At 49.5% G+C, this 22,068-nt stretch overlaps 1 protein-coding gene across 1 annotated transcript; it reads right to left on the minus strand.

Moving 5' to 3' along the window:
• Positions 1-297: 297 nt before the first annotated feature.
• On the minus strand, positions 298-21,880 carry LOC115075648 (IgGFc-binding protein-like; the record flags this gene model as incomplete). Its single annotated transcript, XM_029576221.1, has 4 exons — positions 298-305; positions 776-1,019; positions 14,794-14,993; positions 21,394-21,880. Coding segments are annotated over 4 exons (939 nt in total), but the record flags the coding sequence as incomplete, so codon positions are not given.
• Between the last annotated feature and the right edge of the window lie 188 nt (positions 21,881-22,068).

Consider the following 22,068-nt stretch of genomic DNA (forward strand, 5'->3'; position numbering starts at 1 on the left):
TTTCTGTGGTATAATCCATCAAAGGCTAATTTCAGGATAAGACCAATAGTAAGAACTGTGAGGGAAGGATTGAGAATAGTCCAAGAGGACATGAAACCATTAAAAATAACTCAGTAAGGTCCATGTAAAGCATTCGATTGTCACAAATACCATAGGGAAATCTGAAAAGAACCTAGAACTCAGCTGGAACAGAGGTAGAAATACTGAAAGGTCCAAAGAGAGACTTGGAGCAGCAGCAGCACTGGCAATTTAAACCATAAATTGTAGGTGTAGAACAACACAGCAAGAGGAATGGCATCAAAAGACTAAAGCAGGAAGAAGACAACAGGATAAAGATCATATAAGAGATTAAATGCTCAGTAGAATCTATATCAGGGGTCGGGAACCTTTTTGGCTGAGAGAGCCATGAATGCCACATATTTTAAAATATAATTCCATGAGAGCCATACTAACTACAATCCCCCACCCTCCTGACCCCCCCCAAGACCTACCAAATTAATTTACTACAACCCCCCACCCTCCTGACCCCCCCCCCCCCAAGACCTGCCAAAAGTCCCTGGTGGTCCAGCGGGGGTCCAGGAGCCATTTCCTGGACTTGGGCTGTCCTCTGCCACTAGTCAAAATGGCACCGACGGCCCTTTAACCTCACTATGTCACTGGGGTCGACCAATGGCGGTGGCAGCCCCTGTGACACAGTAAGGGCGAAGGGCCGTCGATGCCATTTTGATTACTGGCAGCCGACGGCCCTTTGCCCTTACTATGTCACAGGGGCTACTGCCGCCATTGGTCGCCATCTCAAAGTGTCCACTGGTTGCCACTTTCCCAGAGATGCCATCAAAAGTCGTGAACTGAGTTTCTTTGATTAGGGTGCATTGACCTTCCTTCTTGAAGCAGCCGTATACTCCTTCTTTCAGCATGCAGGTCTCGTCATCCTGACAGAACGTTATCTCGCACATAATACCAACAGCGGTGCAGGTACATCTCTGCTTGCATTCCGATGACACAATGCTTTGTCCAAACTGAAAGATCAAATGGAAGAGAGTCAACTTTTTGAAACTGGGAAAAATCATGCCTTCCATTCTGTTGTTTTCAATAAACATTTGTGACTCCAGTAAAGATACCTCTTAACTGGGAAGCTAGCATGATACAGTGTATTCCTTTCATGCTGTGAAACCTTTGATTTGATCGCTAAATGAGTTATCCAAAAATGTGATACATAAACTTTTGAGACCATATGGGGACATCTGAAGAGGTTTTGAAGGTTCAAGCTTTGAAAATTTGCGGGTTTTCCTGGTATACATACGTGTAGAAAGTTATATCTGCTCCTCAGCAGGTCCCCCCCCCAATAATTCTCTTCTTAGTGCAGGTAAAAGTACATGCAAAATGGCCAACACCCTAATAGAGTTTTAAAATGCCACTTTTGCATATAAAACATAGACTTATACATGTAAGTCACTTTGAAAATCAAGTCCATAAAGTATCTATTTGTCTCTTGATACAGTGAAATAATCTAATTTTTCTTATTGAGAGGGATTTTAAGGAACCTAAGGGCAAATAAGAAGATGCTGATTCAGGTGGTCCAGTGAAATTTGAAAGGATTCTTGTGCATCTGTCTTATTATAGATTGATGGAGAAATTGTCAACCTGCCAGTGATTATGCATGATAGAAAAGTACGGATCAGCCAGGAAGACAACAATATCATCCTGCAGGCGGACTTTGGCCTGAAAGTCCTTTAAGATACCTGGTATTATGTGGTTGTTGCAATCCCCAGCTCCTACAAGGGTAAAGTGGCTGGTTCCTGTAGCAATTTCAATGATGATACCAAAGATGACTTCATGCTGCCCAACAGTCAAGCCACCAGAAATGTGAATGAGTTTGGCGCAGCTTTGAATGCCCTGATAGTTGTGGTGACAAATGCCCAATCCATGACAACTCCCAAATGGATCCTTACTAAAGAATGTCCTCAGCAGGATCTTTCTAAGAATGTCGTGCCAAAATCAAGCCTGGGAGCTACTCTGACCACTGCCTTTATAACACTGGCACTGTGTAGGGGACGACAGACGTTTTCCGATGGAGCTGCATGCCAGTCTGCCGGAATGAGAATTAAGGAGTGCAGAACGCCTTCATTCCCCTATGAGCACCCTTTGCCCACAGAGAAAGTGGTGTAGTCTATAGATTATTAGGGGTGTGCATTCGTTTTGAACGGATATGTAAAACACGACTTTTTTTTTTTTTTAACTTAAAAAAGTGATGAGGCGCAACGATCGCGATTTCCAACTTATTCAACATAGCTATGTTGAATAAGTTGGAAATCGTTGATCCTAAATAAACACTTAAACCCCCCACCCTCCTGACCCCCCCAAGACTTACCAAAACTCCCTGGTGGTCCAACGGGGGGTCCGGGAGCGGAACCGTGGTGGACCACGTGACGTCCACGTCACGTCAGAGTGGCGCGGAGTGGCCGGAACTTTTGGCCAGCTTGGGGGGGTCAGGAGGCCCCCCCAAGCTGGACAAAAGTTCCGGTTGGGTCCAACGAGGGGTCCGGGAGCAGAACCGCCGTGGACCACGTGATGTCCACGTCACGTCAGAGTGACGCTGACGTCACGTGCTCCTCGCAAAGGAATACAGGAATGGCTTCCTGACTCCCCGCTGGACCACCAGGGAGTTTTGGTAAGTCTTGGGGGGGGAGATTAAGGAGGGTGAGGGGTTTAAATTTTTATTTAGGGAACCGGTTGCACGTATGGACATAGCCTCAACTTATGGAATTCTACATATGTCCATATTGACCTAAATTGACCCTCACCTTCGACTTATGGACTTATGAACATAAACTTTTTGTCTGCACATCCCTATAGATTATAGATTAATGTCAGGGATCCTAAGTTCCTAAATTTCCATCTTCAGCTCTGCCACTGACACTTTCTGTGACATTGGACATGTTGCTTTACCTTCCTTTCAGTCAGCTGGAATCCCAGCTTTCGCTTCTCTGTGCGTAGGCCTTCATAAAGTCACTTTATCTGCGCCTGTAGCCAGTTCTAATAATGAATCTTCTCAATGCTCATCTATTGCATATGTATACAACAAGTGCACTTAATCAGCAGAAAACAGCCCGTATTAACGTGGTAGTGCAATTCAATAATAAGTTAATCGATTTGAAAGAACATGACTCCATGCTGATGAAGGCTTGTGGGTATGATTGGAAGTGAAACTATTTCTCAAACTGCCCACCATGTTTATCCAACACCGTGGCACATTACTATCTCGGAAATATATTCACTCATGTTGCTATCTTCAGACTTATAATTTAATATGTGTTTCAGAAGGCATATATTATAGTAGAATGGTTATTGCATGCAAATTTGGAGAATAGAGGACCTAGGAAAGAGCATTGCTCAGTGAGTACCGAGGCAAGACGCCTAAGAGTAGGGTTGCCAGCTAAGCCCCGGACAAACGAACAGCTGCACCATTGCAAACATGGATTTCTAGCTCTGATTTTCTGCTTGGAAAATTCAGGCTATCCACAGGGGTTGGTTGAAAATTACTCTCCCCATTCTTAGTTAAAATATCTCTCTGGTGATGAAAGTGAAAGCAAACGTCTGGGTGAAGTAAATGAGTCCTGAGAGAAACAATGTTGAGCAGGAAGCTGAACCCTGTAAGGTCTCATTCTCACACAGTCTCTTTTCTTCAGTGGAAAACAAGTAAAGAACTACAGACCCATTTCATTTTCATTAACTAGGAAGTGCATCCGTTTACTTATTTCCTGCCACTGGAGTTTGGATTTCCTATTTGAATTCAGAAAAGTGTTATCACTTATCATAGTCTGATACCCCTAAAAGGTATGAACATGATGGCAGCCCTGGGCGAAGTGGACAATCATCGTGTGTTTTGCCTCGTGTCCCTGTCATGGGTTTTTTCCGTGATAAATATTGCAGGGAGGAGCCAAACACTACGGGAATGCCCCCTCCCTCGCAATATTTCTCCTTTCCTGCTGTAAAATATAGCAGTTGAATAAATGAGCCCCTATGAGGATAATCATCCAGGGCATTTCCGTGGGTAAGAGAGTGCTTTACCTTTTATAAAACGCCGCCTGATATGCGGGTAAACGTATTCTCATATGTCCTGTTTGCATGTAAGTTCACCTGCACTGAGGGGAAAAGTTCTCAGGGACAGGACTGGGGAAAGGTTTGCACTTATGCACATATTTTTCGATTTTCCATATGAAGGGCCTGATTTTCAAAATAATTTACACCCTTACAATGGGGGGGGGGGGGGGGGGGCGGACATGTGTAAATGAACTTTACCTGTGTACGTGGGCTATAATCTATGCCATTGAATTGTCAATAGGTTTTACCCAAGTTAGATGCACTTTACATGGGTAACTGGATTTTGAAAATTGCTATATGACTCAGGCACAGCGGACCATCCTCATCCAGGTTGATGAGATCCGCAAACCATGGTCTCCGGGGCCATTCCGGAGCAACAAGGATAACCCTTCCTGGGTGAATTTCTATTCTTCTTAGAATCTTGCCTACAAGAGGCCATGGGGGAAACAAGTGGAACAGAACGTCGCTAGGCCAAGGAAGGACTAGGGCATCTATCACTTCTGCCCCATGTTCCCTTCTGCGACTGGAGAAGCGTGGGGCCTTTGCATTTTTCTGAGTCGCCATCAAGTCCAAATGAGGAGTGCCCCACTGGCAAGAGAGGAGGGTCATTGCTTCCTCGGATAACTCCCATTCTCCGGGGTCCAGGCTCTGGCGGCTCAAGAAGTCTGCTTGTATGTTGTCGACCCCGGCTATGTGAGAGGCCACCAACAGAGCCAGATGGCGCTCTGTCCAGGCCATCAATAGGTCCACTTCCAAAACTTCGGGACGACTCTTTGTTCCCACTTGACAATTAATGTAAGCCGCCATTGTCGCATTGTCGGACAAGACCCGTACCACCCAATGGCGGATGAGAGGAAGGAACTTCCGCAACGCAAAGTACACTGCTTGTGTTTCTAAGCGATTGATGGACCATTGCGCTTCCTGTCGCGACCACCGGTCCTGGGCCGACTGAGACTGTCACACGGCTCCCCAACCGGAGAGACTGATGTCCGTGGTCACAATCACCCACTGAAGAACCTCCTGTCCATCCCTCGCTCCAAGCGGTCGATGATCAGCCACCAATCAAGACTGGATATGACTGACACCAGGACTGGTAAAGGAACCTGGAATTCTTCTGACATTGGATCCCAGAAGGAAAGCAAGGCTCTCTGCAAAGGTTACATATGAGCAAACGCCCAGAGGAGGACCTACTCCAGAGTGGATGCCATAGAGCCAAGAACCTGCAAGTAATCCCAGACCCTGGGTACTGGCAGTGACAACAGATGTTGAATTTGAGACATCAGCTTGACTATCCGTTCATGCCTGAGGAATACGTAGTGATTCGTGTATCGAATCGCGCACTCAAAAAGTCCAGGACCTGTGAAGGAATCAGATAGCTCTTGGGAGGATTGACGATCTAACTGTGGGAGTGGAGGCGATGCAACACTTTGTGTACCGCCAGTCTGCAGAGGTTTTTTGACTTCGCATGAATGAGCCAGTCGTCCAAATACAAGTGAGCCAGTACCCCCTCCCACCGGAGGGCAGCCGCCACCACCACCATCACCTTGGTGAAGGTACAACGGGCCGTCGCCATGCCGAACAGAAGGGCCCAAAACTGATAATGCCTGTCGAAGACCATGAAGCGCAGAAATCTCTGATGATCCTTGCAGATTCTGATATGCAGATATGCCTCCGTCAAATCCAGTGAAGCTAAAAACTCTCCATTGAGTACGGCAGCAATGATGGAGTGCAGAGTTTCCAAAAAAAATGTGGCACCTTGAGAGCTCTGTCGCCTTCTTCAGGTCTTTCGGCTGGAAGGTGCCCTCTTTCTTGAGGACCACGAAATAGATGGATTATCTCCTGGTCCTCATCCAGGGGGACCGGAACAATGTCTCCCAGATCTTCCAGCTGACGGAGGGTCTGGCCCATTATCTGCTTTTTCACTGGGGAGCCACAGGGAGAGACCGAAAACAGGTCTCACAGAGGGCGAGAAAATTCTAAATTTCCTGGCGTGTAGCCAGATGGACTCAGGACAAATGGGATAGTATCCGCGTGCTAGCAGTTGGAGACGGATCTGACGTCAGCACGGGGGCGTGTATATATCCCCACAGGAAGCGCAGCTGTTCAGTAATTTCCGTCTCCAAAGCAGTTTGGAGTGCCTGCACGCTGGTTCAGCGTGCTTTCCAAGACTACTTTCATTTTTGTTTTCTTCTCTTCTAGATTCTACTTTACCTTTCTTCAACACCTTTTTGAGCCCCGCGCTCCTCAGGGGCCGTTCTGGCCGTGCCCCCCAGTTGAGCTTCCCGGGGTGACTGTCGTGGTCCCCCGGAGGTGAAAGTCCTCGGTCCCGCCGAGGCCCTCGCTCCCGGCGTGGACGAGGTGGCGGGTGCAGTGCCTCAACCGCGGCGGTGAAAGGTATCAGCCCTTTCCCCTCGCAGCCGGAGACCGCCTGTGATCCGGCCCGGCAGCGCTGAAGATTTGGTAAGGCGTACGTCTCTTCACCCAGGTCTCCGCTATCTAGAGGACCGGCGGCGTGGCAAGCCGTGGAGGACGCCATTTGTGGCCTTACTCAGGTATTCCGCGCCTGTAATGGGCGCGGCTTTCTTTCCTCCTTGTTCTTGCTTATTGGCTGCCACTGTGAGTATGTGCCGCATATTGCTGCTGTATGTCTGCCATTAGGTGTATCTTGCTACCTGCTTAGTATTGTGCGCCTATTCTGCTCGGCGCCTCTTGCGGCCGCACACTGTTGCTATTGTGTGCCTGTTCTACTCAGCGCCTCTTGCTGCCACAGCCTGTTGCTATTGTGCGCCTGTTATTTTCAGCGCCTATTGCTGTCGCATACTCTTGCTATTGTGCGCCTGTTTCTACTCAGCGCCTATTGCTGCCGCTTACTATTGCTATTGTGCGCTTGTTTTGCTCAGCGCCTATTGCTGCCGCTTACTATTGCTATTGTGCGCTTGTTTTGCTCAGCGCCTATTGCTGCCGCTTGCCTTTGCTATTGTGCGCTTGCTCTATTCAGCGCCTATTGCTGCCGCATCCTATTGCTATTGTGCGCCTGTTCTAGCCTGCGCCTATTGCTGCCGCATAAGAAGCGCACGCTTGCTATATTTTGCTCATGGATCAGCTCGCAGCCGCGGCCGCAGCTGCGCCGCCACTTGCTCTAGCCGTTTCAGCTCTGGGCCTCTGCTCCGCATGCCACCTTCGTGCCACGCGCGGTACTGACCCCGACTCCCTGTGTACCCAATGTGCGGCGGCCGGGGGACCCTCCGGCCAGGACCAATCTCAGCCGCAGTTTTTTGACAGTTCACCTGCGGCTACCCCGGATTTGGGAGGCAGTCTCGACCGCTCAGGAATCCCGGGGGAGCTTGTACCCCGGCGTTTTGAGGCTGCTTCCATTTCCTGGGTGGATCTTTTTCAGGGAATTCATGCCTTTGTCCAGATGCAGACGGCTTCGCGTCCTGCCCCTACGGTCCTTGCTGCGCCTGTTCTTCCGGCGGTTGCTGCGGTTCCTGCGGTGGCGGCATCTACGGCGCATGCTGCGGCTGCCGCCATGATGGCAGCCTCTAGGGATCCTGTTCCGGGACCCTCGCAGCCTTCTCGGGAGCGGGACCTCCCGCTATTGGACAGTCCCGATCACTCGGACCAGGAGGTTTCACCGGACGAGTCCGAACTCCCGGACGAAGGGGACCTCCCCCCGGGGATTGCGCCATATAGGACTATGCGGCGCTTTTTCCCTAAGGAGGACCTCTCGGACCTCGTGTCTCAGTGTCTGGCGGAGTTGGATATCACTGGACCCAGTGCTTCGATTCCTTCTGCGCAGAACCCCCTGCTGGAAGGTCTTCGTCCTACAGCCCGCCATTTTCCTTTCTTGCAGGCAGCTCAGCGACTCATTGATTTGGAATGGGCGGCACCGGCGGCCTCATTTCAAGGGGGCCGGGCCCTGAAAGGCATGTACCCATTGGCACCGGCTCTCCAGGACCTCCTGGCATGCCCTCAGGTGGACGCCTTAATTAGCGCTGTGGTCAAGCGCACTACCATTCCTGTGGAAGGGGGTTTGGCCCTCAGGGAGCCCCAGGACAGGCGGATGGACGCCATTCTGAAGCAAAATTTTGAGGTGGCAAGTCTTTCTTTGAGGATTGCGGCCTGTTGCACGGTGGTCACTCGTGCCTGCTTGTCTCAGGTCCGGAACAACGCTCCGGCGGCTGACATGGAGCCCGCTCTTTCCTTCCTCACCGATGCCGCATCGGATTTGGTTCGAACCACGGCTAAGGGGATCTCGTCTTCCGTGGCCGCCAGGAGACACCTATGGATCCAGCCATGGTCCGCTGATACACCTTCAAAGTCTCGCCTCACCAAATTGCCTTTTCAGGGCTCGTTTCTGTTTGGCAGTGACCTTGATAAGCTTGTCGCTTCCTGGGATTCCTCTCCTGTGCCTCGCCTACCAGAAGACCGGTCCAGGAGGGGACAGCGCTCCGGTCCCCGGCCCTCCAGGGGCAGGAGTTCACAGCGATTTGTTCCATATAGAGGGCGCTACCAGACGCCGCGTCCTCCGGCCAGGAATCAGTCCTTTCGGTCCAGGCTGCGCAGACGGGGGAACGGGCCGGGTGGGGGTCCCGGTCGCATCCCACAATGAGAATTTGCCGATTCATCTGGGGGACGAAGCCATAGGGGGCAGGTTGACCCTCTTCTACCCCAGATGGGTCGAGATCACGTCGGACCAGTGGGTCCTCGCAGTTATCCGAGAGGGGTATTATCTGGACTTTCATCATCTTCCTCCGGACAGGTTTGTGGAGTCTTCATGTTCCCCGCTCAAGAAGGCAGCATTGGAGGCCACCCTGACGAGGCTCCTGACCTTGAACGCCATCCTCCCAGTGCCTGCCTGGGAAGTGAATTCTGGACACTATTCCATTTATTTCATAGTACCCAAGAAAGGGGGCACTTTTCGGCCTGTGCTGGACCTCAAATCCCTCAATCGGTACTTACGGGTGCCGAGGTTTCACATGGAAACTCTGCGCTCCGTCAAAGCCGCAGTCCAGCCCGGAGAGTTCCTCACGGCATTAGACCTGTCCGAAGCCTATCTTCATATTCCGATACATCCAGATCATCAGCGCTTCCTACGCTTCAAGGTTCTGGACCGCCACTTCCAGTTTCGAGCTTTCCCCTTCGGGTTGGCCACCTCCCCAAGGACATTCACCAAGGTGATCGTGGTTGTGGCGGCGGTACTCAGGCGGGACGGGATCTTGGTCCATCCCTACCTAGACGACTGGTTGATCAGGGCGAAATCCCGAGTGGAGAGCCTGCGGACAACCGACAGGGTGATCGCCCTTCTGGAAAGCTTGGGCTGGGTCATCAACCTCAGCAAGAGCTGCCTACAGCCTTCCCAGTCCATAGAATATCTGGGGGTACGGTTCAACACTCGGGCGGACACGGTCAGTCTTACGACCAAGAGACAGTTGAAACTTCGGCAGCGTATCCAGTATCTGTTGGGAACCAGTCGGCCGTTAGCTTGGGATTATCTGCAAGTTCTGGGTCTCATGGCCTCCACTCTGGACGTGGTGCCTTGGGCACGAGCCCATATGAGACCACTACAGCATTCCCTGCTCTCTCGCTGGAGCCCCCATCACTGAGCCTATTCCACGCACCTCCCTCTACCGGTCCATGTTCGGACCCAGCTGCGGTGGTGGTTGCGGTCCGACCACCTGAGCAGGGGGTCGCGGATGTCCTCGCCCACGTGGATCTTGCTCACCACGGATGCCAGCCTAAGCGGCTGGGGAGCACATTGCGAAGAACTCACCGCGCAAGGGCGCTGGAACAGGGAGGAGTCCACATGGAACATCAATCGCCTGGAAGCCCGGGCAGTCAGACTGGCCTGCCTTCGTTTCGCTCCACGGCTGCGGCACAGAGCTGTCAGAGTGATGTCCGACAACGCCACCACGGTGGCCTACATCAACCGTCAGGGCGGAACCAGAAGCCGACAGGTATCTCTAGAAATCGCCCCACTCATGGTTTGGGCAGAGGCGAATCTGCGGGACATCTCCGCCGTCCACATTGCCGGGAAGGACAATACCACAGCGGACTTCCTCAGCAGAGGAAGCCTGAATCCAGGCGAGTGGCAGCTGTCCCCCACAGCTTTCCAGATGATTGTCGATCACTGGGGGATCCCGGCCATGGATTTACTGGCAGACAAGTCCAATGCTCAAGTACCCAGATACTTCAGCCGCAGACGCGACCCGTGCTCGCACGGCATCGATGCTCTGGTCCAGCCGTGGCCTCCGGGGACTCTTCTATATGCCTTTCCCCCGTGGCCTCTACTGGGTGCCCTCATCCACAGGATTCGGTCACACCAGGGCCTAGTTCTTCTGGTGGCCCCGGACTGGCCAAGAAGACCCTGGTACGCGGACCTCAGACGCCTGCTGGCAGGGGAGCCTCTCCCCCTGCCTCCTCTCCGGGACCTTCTACGTCAAGGTCCCATTCTGCACGAGGATCCGGCTCAGTTCTCTCTTACGGTCTGGCCATTGAGAGGGCTCGACTGAAGAAAAAGGGTTACTCGGGGCCTGTGATTAATACACTCCTCCGGGCTCGCAAGTTTTCCACATCCCTCACCTACGTACGGATCTGGAGAATCTTTGAAGAATGGGGCGACTCTCATGGCACCAGTCCACATGCTGCCACTATTCCTATTGTGTTGGATTTCCTGCAGGATGGGCTTCAGAAGGGTCTCTCCCTCAGCTCCATCAAGGTTCAGGTAGCGGCACTATCGTGCTATGGGCCCAGGAGAGGTGGCAAGACTATCGCCAAGCACCCTGATGTTTCTCGTTTCCTGCAAGGCGTCAAGCATATTCGTCCGCCACTAAAGTGGCCTATACCATTATGGAACCTTAATCTGGTTCTGGATTTCCTTGCGGGATCCACCTTCCGACCCCTTCGGGGCTTGTCTCTACGGTCTCTAACCCTGAAGTTGGTATTCCTGCTGGCCGTATGCTCCGCTCGCCGCGTCTCTGAACTACAAGCGCTGTCCTGCCGTGATCCCTTTCTACGTATCACTTCGGAGTCTATCCATCTTCGGACGGTTCCCTCCTTTCTCCCTAAAGTGGTTTCACAATTTCATCTTAACCAAACCATATCCTTGCCTACCACGGTAGGTTTGAAGAAATCTGAAGAAGGCCGTTTATTACGCCATCTTGACATCGGCAGATTGCTGCCCAGGTATCTGACAATGACTCAAGACCTGCGGAAGACAGACCATCTGTTCGACCTACACAGCGGGAAGAAGCAAGGTGAAGCGGCCTCTCGGCCCACCATTGCCCGCTGGATTAAAGACGTGGTCAGAGCCGCCTACGTGGCGGCTGGGAAGGCTCCGCCTCTACAGGTTAAGGCTCATTCTACCAGAGCCCAAGCGGCGTCTTGGGCTGAATCCCGGATGCTGTCACCGGCGGACATCTGTAAAGCGGCGACATGGTCCTCCCTCCATACCTTTTCTCGGTTCTACCGTCTGGATGTCCAGGCCAGGGAGGACTCGGCTTTTGCGAGGGCGGTACTGCATGGTCCTCAGGCAGCCTCCCGCCCAGGCGGGGTGTAAAGCTTTGGTACATCCCATTTGTCCTGAGTCCATCTGGCTACACGCCAGGAAATGTTGAGATTACTTACCTGGTAATCTTGTTTTCCTTAGTGTAGACAGATGGACTCAGCATCCCGCCCAGCTGCCTGTGTACATGGGTTTTCACTGATTCCAAGTAAGCCTTTGACTTTTGTTTTCCTAAGAGCGTACACTCTGCCTATATCCACGCCTTCCGGTTGGGAAGGCTGGCGGTCTCCAGCCACTGTCAATCGGTCAGGGGAGGCCTGTTTTCACTTTTTTCTTTACTTTTCATTGAGCGTCAGTACACACATCCATAACAGCTTTTGCAAGGAAGATTACTGAACAGCTGCGCTTCCTGTGGGGATATATACACGCCCCCGTGCTGACGTCAGATCCGTCTCCAACTGCTAGCATGCGGATACTATCCCATTTGTCCTGAGTCCATCTGTCTACACTAAGGAAAACAAGATTACCAGGTAAGTAATCTCAACAGTGTAACCGTGTTCTATGATGTTTAGAACGCACTGGGCAGACGTTATATTGACCCACTCCTCGTAATACAGGGAGAGCTGACCCCCTATAATTGGGAAGGAGGAAAGGGTCGGCGCTATCTCATTGGGAGGACTTGGGCAATGAAGAGCCTTGTGCAACTCCGTCGCGGGAAGATCTGCAACCGCGAAAGGAGTGAACCCAGGCCTAGGATCTCGCCGATGCTTGCCGCTGAGCAAAAGGCGGTGCCCTGTTCTGACGAAAGTGGCGCTGACCCCGAAAATGAGAGCAGGAAGGAACGAAATTACTGTAGGCCTTAGGCTTGTCTTTCAGCAGTTTATGCACCTCATTATCTCCCAAGGACTTTATGAGCTGCTCCAGATCTTCTCCAAAAAGGAACTTGCCCTTAAAAGGGAGTCCTCCCAGCTGAGTCTTGGAAGACACATCAGCAGACCAGTTCCAGAGCCACAGGAGCCTCCTGGCCGAAACTGCTGATACCATAGTCCGGGACGAGTTACGGAGAAGGTTGTATAAAGCATCTGCGTCATGCACCACTGCCGCTTCCAAACACTTAGCCTACTCTTCTTCTTAAGGAGAAAGATCCCTAGCACTGACGAACTGTTGAACCCACCTCAGGTTCGCCAATTGCATGAGACTGCACCAAACAGCCGCCCTTACACTGAGCACAGACACCTCGAAAATCCTTTTAAGATGGACCTCGAGTTTCCTGTCCTGGAGATCCTTAAGAGCCGCCGCTCCTGCCACCGGGATAGTTGACCTTTTGGTGACAGCCGACACCCAAGCATCCACATTTGGCACCTTGAGAAGCTCCAAGGACTCCTCGGGCAGAGGATAAAGTTTATCCATTGCTCTCCCCACTCGCAGGCTGTCCTCCGGAGTATCCCACTCCTGGAACATAAGCTGCAGAAGCATCGGATGGAAAGGAAAAGTCCGAGCGGGACTACTTAGGACTGGTAGGACAGGGTCCGCTGGGACCTGGGACCTCCTGAGGAGGCGTAAGCCCCAGCTCTGCTAGTATAGGCAGAATTAGCAGATCCAATTCATCCCTCTGGAACAAACCGAGTACCCTTGGATCATTACCTTCCACTGGAAGTGATGTCCCCAGTTCCTCCTCCTGATCGAATCGCAGAGGATCCAGAGGCATGGGTGACAGCGGATCCAGGGCTGGGAGATTCAGTGGGTCCAAGGCCCCCAAGGCAGGACCCCCCTGATCTCGGTTTTTCCGAATCCGAGTAGCCTCCTGCGGATCTAACCGACTGGGTATCTTCCGAGGAGGATGCTTCGCTGGTACGGTACGTGTCTCCATGTCGCCTGACTCTGGGAAACCCCCACGTGGGGGTCACCAAATCATCAGGAGAGGCATGAAATGAACCCTGAGTACTCTTCAGACTCAAGTCGGGAGGGGAGAGTGAAAAAGGAAGGTGCCCTCCCCCTGCTGACCGAATCGCCACGGCAGCCAAAGTCAAAATGGCCACCATTCCTGCAGGAATGAGTCAGGCAGACTCTCCCGATCTGGCAGCTGTTGACCCGCACCGCAGGATCTGCCTTAGGGCCTCGCCGCTGCACTCCTTGCCATCCTCGAAGGACCCTCCCCCCCAGGGAGGCTTCGAGTCCTTAGGCCATCGCGGGAGAGCCTTGTAGCCAGCTCCGTGCAGGCCAACATTGCGTTGCGTGCGGCATGACTGGCTGAGGGAGAGGAGAGACTGCAAGAAAAAGTGCCTCCGGAGCCTGGGAAAAACCCATAGGGAGCTGCCCCGACAACTAAAAACAAAACTGTCTATTTTCTTTTTTCAAACGGCCTCACCAGAGGAATGCCGCCTCTCTGTGAGCATGGGGGAGGGATCGGACCACCGGTAATCTCGCGCACGGGGCAGTGCTCTCCGGGTACTAGGGCTAATAGGATCAACAACACCTAGCTCTGCCTGCAACCAGGGGGGATGGTCCCACAGGGACCTGCCTACCCCCTGGGAGGACAACTATACTACTTGCCTTTTTTTTTTCTTTTTTAAAGTCCTGCTTGATCAAAACTTGGCTAATGGAGAAAGAAAATTTCTTCCCCTTTATTTTTTTATTTTAGCCGAAACTGGAGATTTAGACCAGGACCGCAGGTTCTGCCACCTTCATCTGCTGGAGACAGAGAATACTGAAAGGATGCAGGGGGTGCTCTTCAAGTTTTTCTCTGTCTCCATCTGCTGGACTGATCTGGGTACATACAGGGAATAGCACTTAATAGAAAGGTACATACAGTCAGCAGGATACATCTTAGTGAATGCACCTTCTCCATGTGCAGAAAGGTCCCCAAATAGAATCATACAGGTCACTCTTATCCCTAAGCATAAAAGTGAGTTTGTCCAGCAAGGCAATCTCAGCAAGAATATTACACCAAGAAGAAATTTCGGGGCAGATTTTCCAACCCTTATGTACATTTTTGGCACCTACTTTAGGCAGCTGTTTAAAATGATCCCCTATGTGGGTGGTATGTGCTTTGTACTTTGTGAGACACCTAACTGAAATGTACCCCTTACAATATGTAAAAAACATTATTCTCTCTGTCCAATATTAGGAATGCACAAACTCTGAAAATTGTGTCCAGTCTAATAAAATAATGATCAGTTCTTTACCCTGAAATATTTTCCACTCTCGAAGCACCCGCAGTTTTCTATGGGTATGCACTGCTGTCCATCGAAGAAAAACCCATCATTGCACTCGCAGCCCTCGGCACAGCTCGTGGGGCACTGGGCGGGGTCGTTCAGTCCAGCACATGTCGTGGTGCAGGTGTCTGCGCAGACTTTGTACTGGCTGTTGGCAGGGCAGGCCAGAGCTTAATTTGACAGGAAAACAAAACAAAAACAAGAGTGAGATGCAAAACCATATATTCGTATAACCTGCTTCTAATTAGAGGCCGAGGGCTAAATTTATTTTTAGAGAGAATCTGCTTGCTCAGTTTTGAAATCACAGCTTTTACTCAGCGTGTGGCCATGATTACAACTCTTGTGAGAGAGCTCAGTAGCAGAGCAAGACAGAGAGAAGCTTTGCTGCTGCTTTATTGGGGTCCAGTCAGTGAAAGAGAATCATGATGATGGATACTGAAGCCTGCTCAGGAGAAAGCAGAGGAGATTGGCAGCCAAAATGACTTATAGCACCAGGCTAGAGGGATGGCAGAGTGCTGCCTGTGGGAAAGGTGACGTCAGGGGCACTTTTGGTAGCCATCAGAGAGCTCCTAGATATGAATGGCAATCTGCTGCTTCTATGCCCACCCCGAGCGGATGCAAGAGCTGATCATGAGAGAGCCACCGTGCTGCTGCAGCCAGTCCATGATCTGGTGAGTGTATGAATGTAGCTCTTAACAAAAGCTGAAAGACAGAGAGAAGAGCTGACGAGAGGGCAACAGAGCGAAGGTGAAGCAAAGTAAGAGCAATGTTAAAAGGAGCAATGGCAAAAGGAGGGGGGAGCTAGAGTGCTGCAAAAGATCAGGGGTAATGGAAAAGAAAAGGAGGCCTGTGGATGGGACTGATGTGAAAGGAGGAAGCGAGAGAAAAGTTTGGTGGAGACAATGGAGGTCGCCCTGTAGACCTGTGTTAAAGTTAGATGGGCTTACTTAACCTGGCAACTTTAGGAAAGCTAAGTTAGCGGGATAAGTTTATTCAGGTAACTTGCCGAGATCCGCAAAGTGGTGAAATATTGACCTTAAAAGATCCAAGAAAATTTAGCAAAAACTTCTAAGGTATCTACATTTTAAACAAGTGAAAAGACTCGGGTCTTCATACAAAGGCCAACCTTCCAAAGATTCTAGCAGAGGGCTGGGTTATATGATGTAATCATAACATGCTTAAATAAACACTTGTGAAGCTTGCCAATTTCAAAGTAACACCCCTTGAACCCAATATGTCTATCAGAAAATAATGGAGTAATTAAAAAAAAAAAATCATAACTTCACACTGTGAATAATCTCAGACTTTCAGGATTCCTCACTATTATTTTTTTATTTTATTTCTTTAAAAAGTTTTCTATACCGTCGTTTAGAAATGCACCATCACAACGGTTTGCAATTACACACGTAAATAAGTCTGGTTTGGTTAATGAATTATCTAGAGGATGCCAATAAATTTTTCTGTTACATGTTACAATATACTCTATATGGGAAGTGGATTGGAATTTCCATTTGTATGATTAATAGGATAATCATATACTTTTTATACTGTCCTCTTAAATTAATACTTAGTTATAATAAAAATATTAAAGTAAGCAATTACGCTTTTAGGTGACTTTCAGCTGTGTCTGTGTTCTTACTCACCGATCTCACTGTGAAAGGCTTTTTTGAAGAGTTTTAAATCTTTCATTAATCTTATTTCGAGTGGCATTGTGTTCCATAATATTGGACCCGCTAGAGATAGTGCTCTCTCTCTCTAACTTGGGTCAGTTTTGTTGTTTTGACTGAGGGTATGGTTAGTAGAGCTTTATTGGCTGATCTGACATTTCTTTGGGGGACGCAGTCGTAATGCAGTGTTTAGCCAATCAGAATTTTTGTCATTGATGTTGTGGAGCGCTAGGAGAGCGATCCCACTCCTGGGTGATGTGTGTCCTTGGGCCACGGCTCGACCCCAGAGGGCTCTGAAGAGGTGCCGAGGGAGGCGTGGAATGCCCGAGCATGGGCTGGACGGGAGCAGGGCTGGAGTGACATGGAAGACAGGCCCTCCTCCGGACCTGCACGCTTCGGAAGACCCAACAACGCAATGTTGGTCTTGTGAACAGTCCTCCGACCGATCCTAGCCCTTTCGGACCTGCCGCAGGGTACGGCACGAAGCGGCAGGCCGGATGGAGGCCAGGGCAGCGAAGACTGGAACATGGATTCAGACGAGACTCAGGACCGACGTAGACTCAGGCATAGACGTGGACTTCAGGAATGAGGTGCAGGATGCAAAGACGTGGACAGGCACAGACGTGGACTCAGGACGAGGTACTGGATGCACAGAGGTGGAGTCAGGAACGAGGGCTGAAGGAAGACATGGGCACTGTCCCTCAGGGCGCCCTACTCAGACCACCCGCGGGACTGAGTCGCGGACCACCCTGTGAGCGGGAGAGCACAGGGAAGAGCAGGTTGCTGCACTCCTGGCAGCTTCGAGGCAAGGATACGCTGCACTCCTGGCAGCTTCGAGGCAGGTTAAAGCATCAAGATCAGGAACAAGGATTAAGACAGACCTCGGTGCTGGAACAAGGACATCTGGAACAGCGGGAACACGGATACTGGAACAGGAGACACACCTCAGGGCTGGAACATGGACATCTGAAACAGCAGGAACATCAGGACTGGAACACAAGTACTGGATCAAAAGACAGACCTTGGGACTGGAACGGCAAGCAGACATCAGGACTGGACGAGGAGCTCCGACAGGTAACACGAAACACAGGACCTTGCAGAAGTGCTGGAACACGGACAACTTCCTGGAGCGAAGGATCTCAGGAGTGACCAACTCCTTGTGAAGGCAAAGATAGACTGAAAGCTGAGCCCTTTATTAGAGCTGAAGTGGACAACGCCCAGGGAGGGGTCAGCAGGAGGCCACACCTGGCTGGCCCTTGAAGAGGAGCAGAGAGACGCGCGCTCACGCCCTAGGGAGCTGGAGAGAAGAGCTGGAAGCTGGTGGCGTCCTCAGCCACGTGGAAGGCCAGGGAAGCAGTGGAGCAGCCCTGGGCTGGAGCTGGGTGAAGGCAGGTCAGTGGAGCAGCTCCCAGCTGCAAGGACAGAAGCAGAAAGAAGCAGAGAGAGGTAAGGCTGGCTGCAGGCACCGGCAGAGAGAACAGAGAGCTGCAAGGACTGAAGCAGGAGAAGGGCTGACTGCAGGAACGGCTCCATGCCGTGAAGACAGCCCCAGGAGGAGAGGTAAGACTGCAGGCAGAGCAGAGAGCTGTAGCAGGCTGCAAGCACTGGCAGGGACGGCTTCCCAGCCAGGCAAGGACCCGGGCTGTAGCAGGCACCAGCAGAGACGGCCTCCCTGCTGGCTGAAGGGCCCAGGATGGCAGCAGCACGTCGGGGGAAGGCAGGAACAGAGGAGCCGGCCGCATGGGAACAGCTGCGGGGACAGCCCCAGCTGATTCAGGGAGAAAGCAAGCAGCAGCGTCAGCAGCCTGACTGGCTGTCTGTGAGAAGGTAAGAGCCTGCCCACGTTTCTTGCGGGCAGGAGCATAACAATTGATTAGTTTATGAATTGAGCGTAGCGTTTTAAATTGTACTCTTTGCTCTATTGGCAGCCAGTGTAAATCGGCAAGTGTTTGAGTGATATGATCCCTTCTGCTTTTTCCAGTAAGTATTCTGGCAGCCGAGTTCTGTAGTATTTGTAGTGGTAACGCTAGGAAAAGTGTTTTACAATAGACTGTGCTAGCGAATATTAGGGATGTGAATCGTTTTTTGACTATTTAAAACAATCGTCAGATATATTTTAAATCGTCAAAAATCATTAGAGCCGAGATATAATAGCAATTCCCCCGCTTTATCATCAAAAAATCGTAAATCGGGGGAGGGCGGGAAAACCGGCACACCAAAACAACCCTAAAACCCACCCCGACCCTTTAAAACAAATCCCCCACCCTCCTGAAATGTTTTAAATTACCTGGGGTCCAGTGGGGGGGGTCCCGGTGCGATCTCCCGCTCTCGGGCCACGGCTGCGTTAATAGAAATGGCACCGGTGGCCCTTTGCCCTTACCATATGACAGGCCAAAGGTAGTGCCGGCGCCATTTTGGTTCCTGTCACCAGACGTCACGAGTGCAGGAGATCACTCCAGGACCCCCGCTGGACCCCCAGGAACTTTTGGCCAGCTTGGGGAGGCCTCCTGACCCCCACAAGACTTGCCAAAAGTCCAACGGGGGTCCGGGAGCGACCTCCTGCACTCGGGCCGTATTGCCAATATTCAAAATGGCGCCGGCGCTACCTTTGCCCTCACTATGTTCCTTATCAGCTTTTCTGAAGGTTGTTTAATAATATGGAATCATGAAAGAAAGAGATAATTTAACAATGTGAAGTTATGAAATTATTTTTATACCTTTTTTAAAATGTAATTACTGAATCAGGATGTCTATTCCATGCATATGCCTTGGCCAGGTGGAAATTGCAGGGTCAGAAGTTGGTGGTTGAGGGGAAGGGCAAAGATGAACAGAGGTCACAAGGAAGGGCGTAGTGAGACAGAAGGTAAGAGGGATAATAAGGAGCTGCAGAGTGAATGAGTTTGTAGGGAGTAAGAAAAGCTTGAAAGGATGGGGACCTAAAGAAATGACTTAACAAGGTCCTAGTGAATTTGAAGAAAGGTAAGTGGTGCAACTCAGTTTGGAATCGATTGCAGTGGAGAAAAATGGGTCATTAGGAGGCCTGCCAAACATTGTAAAGAGCAAGATGAAATAGTCACGGTGGATCGGTATTTTGAAAGCATGCTCATACTTTAGCAATGTTATAAAGGAAGAACTCAGTATCTCTCTCCGCTTGTGATGAGAAATCCAAATAAATGTACTCCCAAAATTCTGTGCTCTCACCTACTAAAAATGTGTTCGATAACTATCTTATTTTTATTTGTATTGGCAATCAATTTTAATAAAATATATTGGAGAAAGAGGTAAGTTTCATATTACTGGTGCATGCCTCCACGGCCTTGCGCCCTTCTCGTAGTATAATCATTAACTTGCCTCCTTCCTCCTTTTGTAATTTTTGTGTGTTTTATAAATAATTTTAATATAATATTTATGTCAAAAAAAATTTTTTTAAATCAAACAAGATTTTTAAATTAATTGTAATCTCCACTTTGCATAATCGGGATAAAGCAACTTATATTTTTCTTCTATTGCTTTCAATATCTTATCAACTTTCATTGAATGACTAAAATTCATATATCCCTTATGCTCATGAACAATTAAATTTCAATCTCCTTTCAATTTATACGCCATCTATCTTAAATATCCCTAAAAGGGTTTTGTGAACGCCGAGTTCCTATATGTTAAACTACCACTATCCAAATGGAACTGTTAGAGACTTATCTCCCGACACAGCTGCGTTTCGGTCTTTCTTCCTCAGGGGAGAATGTCCATGTTCCACATGGACTTAACGAAGAGATAGAGTGGGCGAGTCTAATTTGAAATAGAATGGTAATTTACGTATGTTTACGTGGGATAAGCGGCCCTTTAATTTTGAGACCACCAATCAGCATTCGCTGGTGAATATGATGTAACACGTAACACGTATCCAACGCCATTGGTTGAGCAGTGATCTGCTGACTAGCTTTTAAAGCAAAAAGAAAGCGCTCAGAATAACGCCGCCACTCGGAGCTTGTAAGCCGGAGAGAGAGAACGGATAGCCTGAAAAAACGCCATGAACTTTGGATCAACTATGAACTAAGGATAACAGGAATGGACATTCTCCCCTGAGGAAGAAAGACCGAAACACAGCTGTGTCGGGAGATAAGTCTCTAACAGTTCCATTTGGATAGTGGTAGTTTAACATATAGGAACTCGGCGTTCACAAAACCCTTTTAGGGATATTTAAGATAGATGGCGTATAAATTGAAAGGAGATTGAAATTTAATTGTTCATGAGCATAAGGGATATATGAATTTTAGTCATTCAATGAAAGTTGATAAGATATTGAAAGCAATAGAAGAAAAATATAAGTTGCTTTATCCCGATTATGCAAAGTGGAGATTACAATTAATTTAAAAATCTTGTTTGATTTAAAAAAAATTTTTTTGACATAAATATTATATTAAAATTATTTATAAAACACACAAAAATTACAAAAGGAGGAAGGAGGCAAGTTAATGATTATACTACGAGAAGGGCGCAAGGCCGTGGAGGCATGCACCAGTAATATGAAACTTACCTCTTTCTCCAATATATTTTATTAAAATTGATTGCCAATACAAATAAAAATAAGATAGTTTATCGAACACATTTTTAGTAGGTGAGAGCACAGAATTTTGGGAGTACATTTATAAAGGAAGAACTGCCATGCTTTAAATGTGCGAAGAGAAGGAAATAGAGGCATCAACAGGAGGATGAAAACACCATACACAGAAATAGAAATGAGTCTTTGTAGAATACCCTATTGTGTTTCGAAGTCTTTTGAGTTTTGCCCTTTGCACCATCACCACTGTTTTGTTGTTTTTTTTTTGGAACAATTACTGTTCTTGAAAATAAACAGGATAGTAACAATTAACAGTAGCTTTTGAAGTCTGACCAAACTTACGGCAGTGAGATTCACTCCTCCAAGGTTGGATGGTGATGTCTGCAGCCTGGCATGCAGTCACATAGCTCTGGATGTTATGGCACAGTATTTTGTTGTCTCCATTGCCCATGCAGAGATCATAGATGCAGTTGTTGTAATAGACATCAGGGCTAACTGTGGCGTAGCAGGCACTGAAGGGGCCATTCGATCTTTTAAGAATGCCACAATAGTTGTCATTCCGGAAGACTTCCTTCTTTTTGTCCTCACAGACAGGGCAGGCATTGCCAGGTGCTCCACAGCCATGGTCACAGGTCACCCCGGCAATCTGGACTTTCCAGGCAGAGCCAAATGTGGTGGCATCAGCAGCCAGTGTCTTATCAGGCAGCAGAAACTCATCTTTCTTGTCCCCATCATAGTTCCCACACAAGCCACCCAACTGGTTCTTGTAGTTCCCTGGGACAGTGACCAGAACGAAGTAGATCAAGTCATAGCTCAGTTCCAGGTTAAAATTGGTTCTCACAATGATGTTGTTACCATGCTGATAAGCACGGATCTTTCCATCTTGAATGGTACGGGGGAGATTATTGAGCACCCCATTCACCTAAAACAGAGAGAACATTTTGGTTGCTATTTTTTGAGCTGTGACATGTACTCAGTAGTGAAAAGGCATAAAGAGAGATGCTCAGTCCACTGTCG

This window comes from Rhinatrema bivittatum, chromosome 14 (assembly GCF_901001135.1).
Source record: "Rhinatrema bivittatum chromosome 14, aRhiBiv1.1, whole genome shotgun sequence".
Taxonomy (NCBI): domain Eukaryota; kingdom Metazoa; phylum Chordata; class Amphibia; order Gymnophiona; family Rhinatrematidae; genus Rhinatrema; species Rhinatrema bivittatum.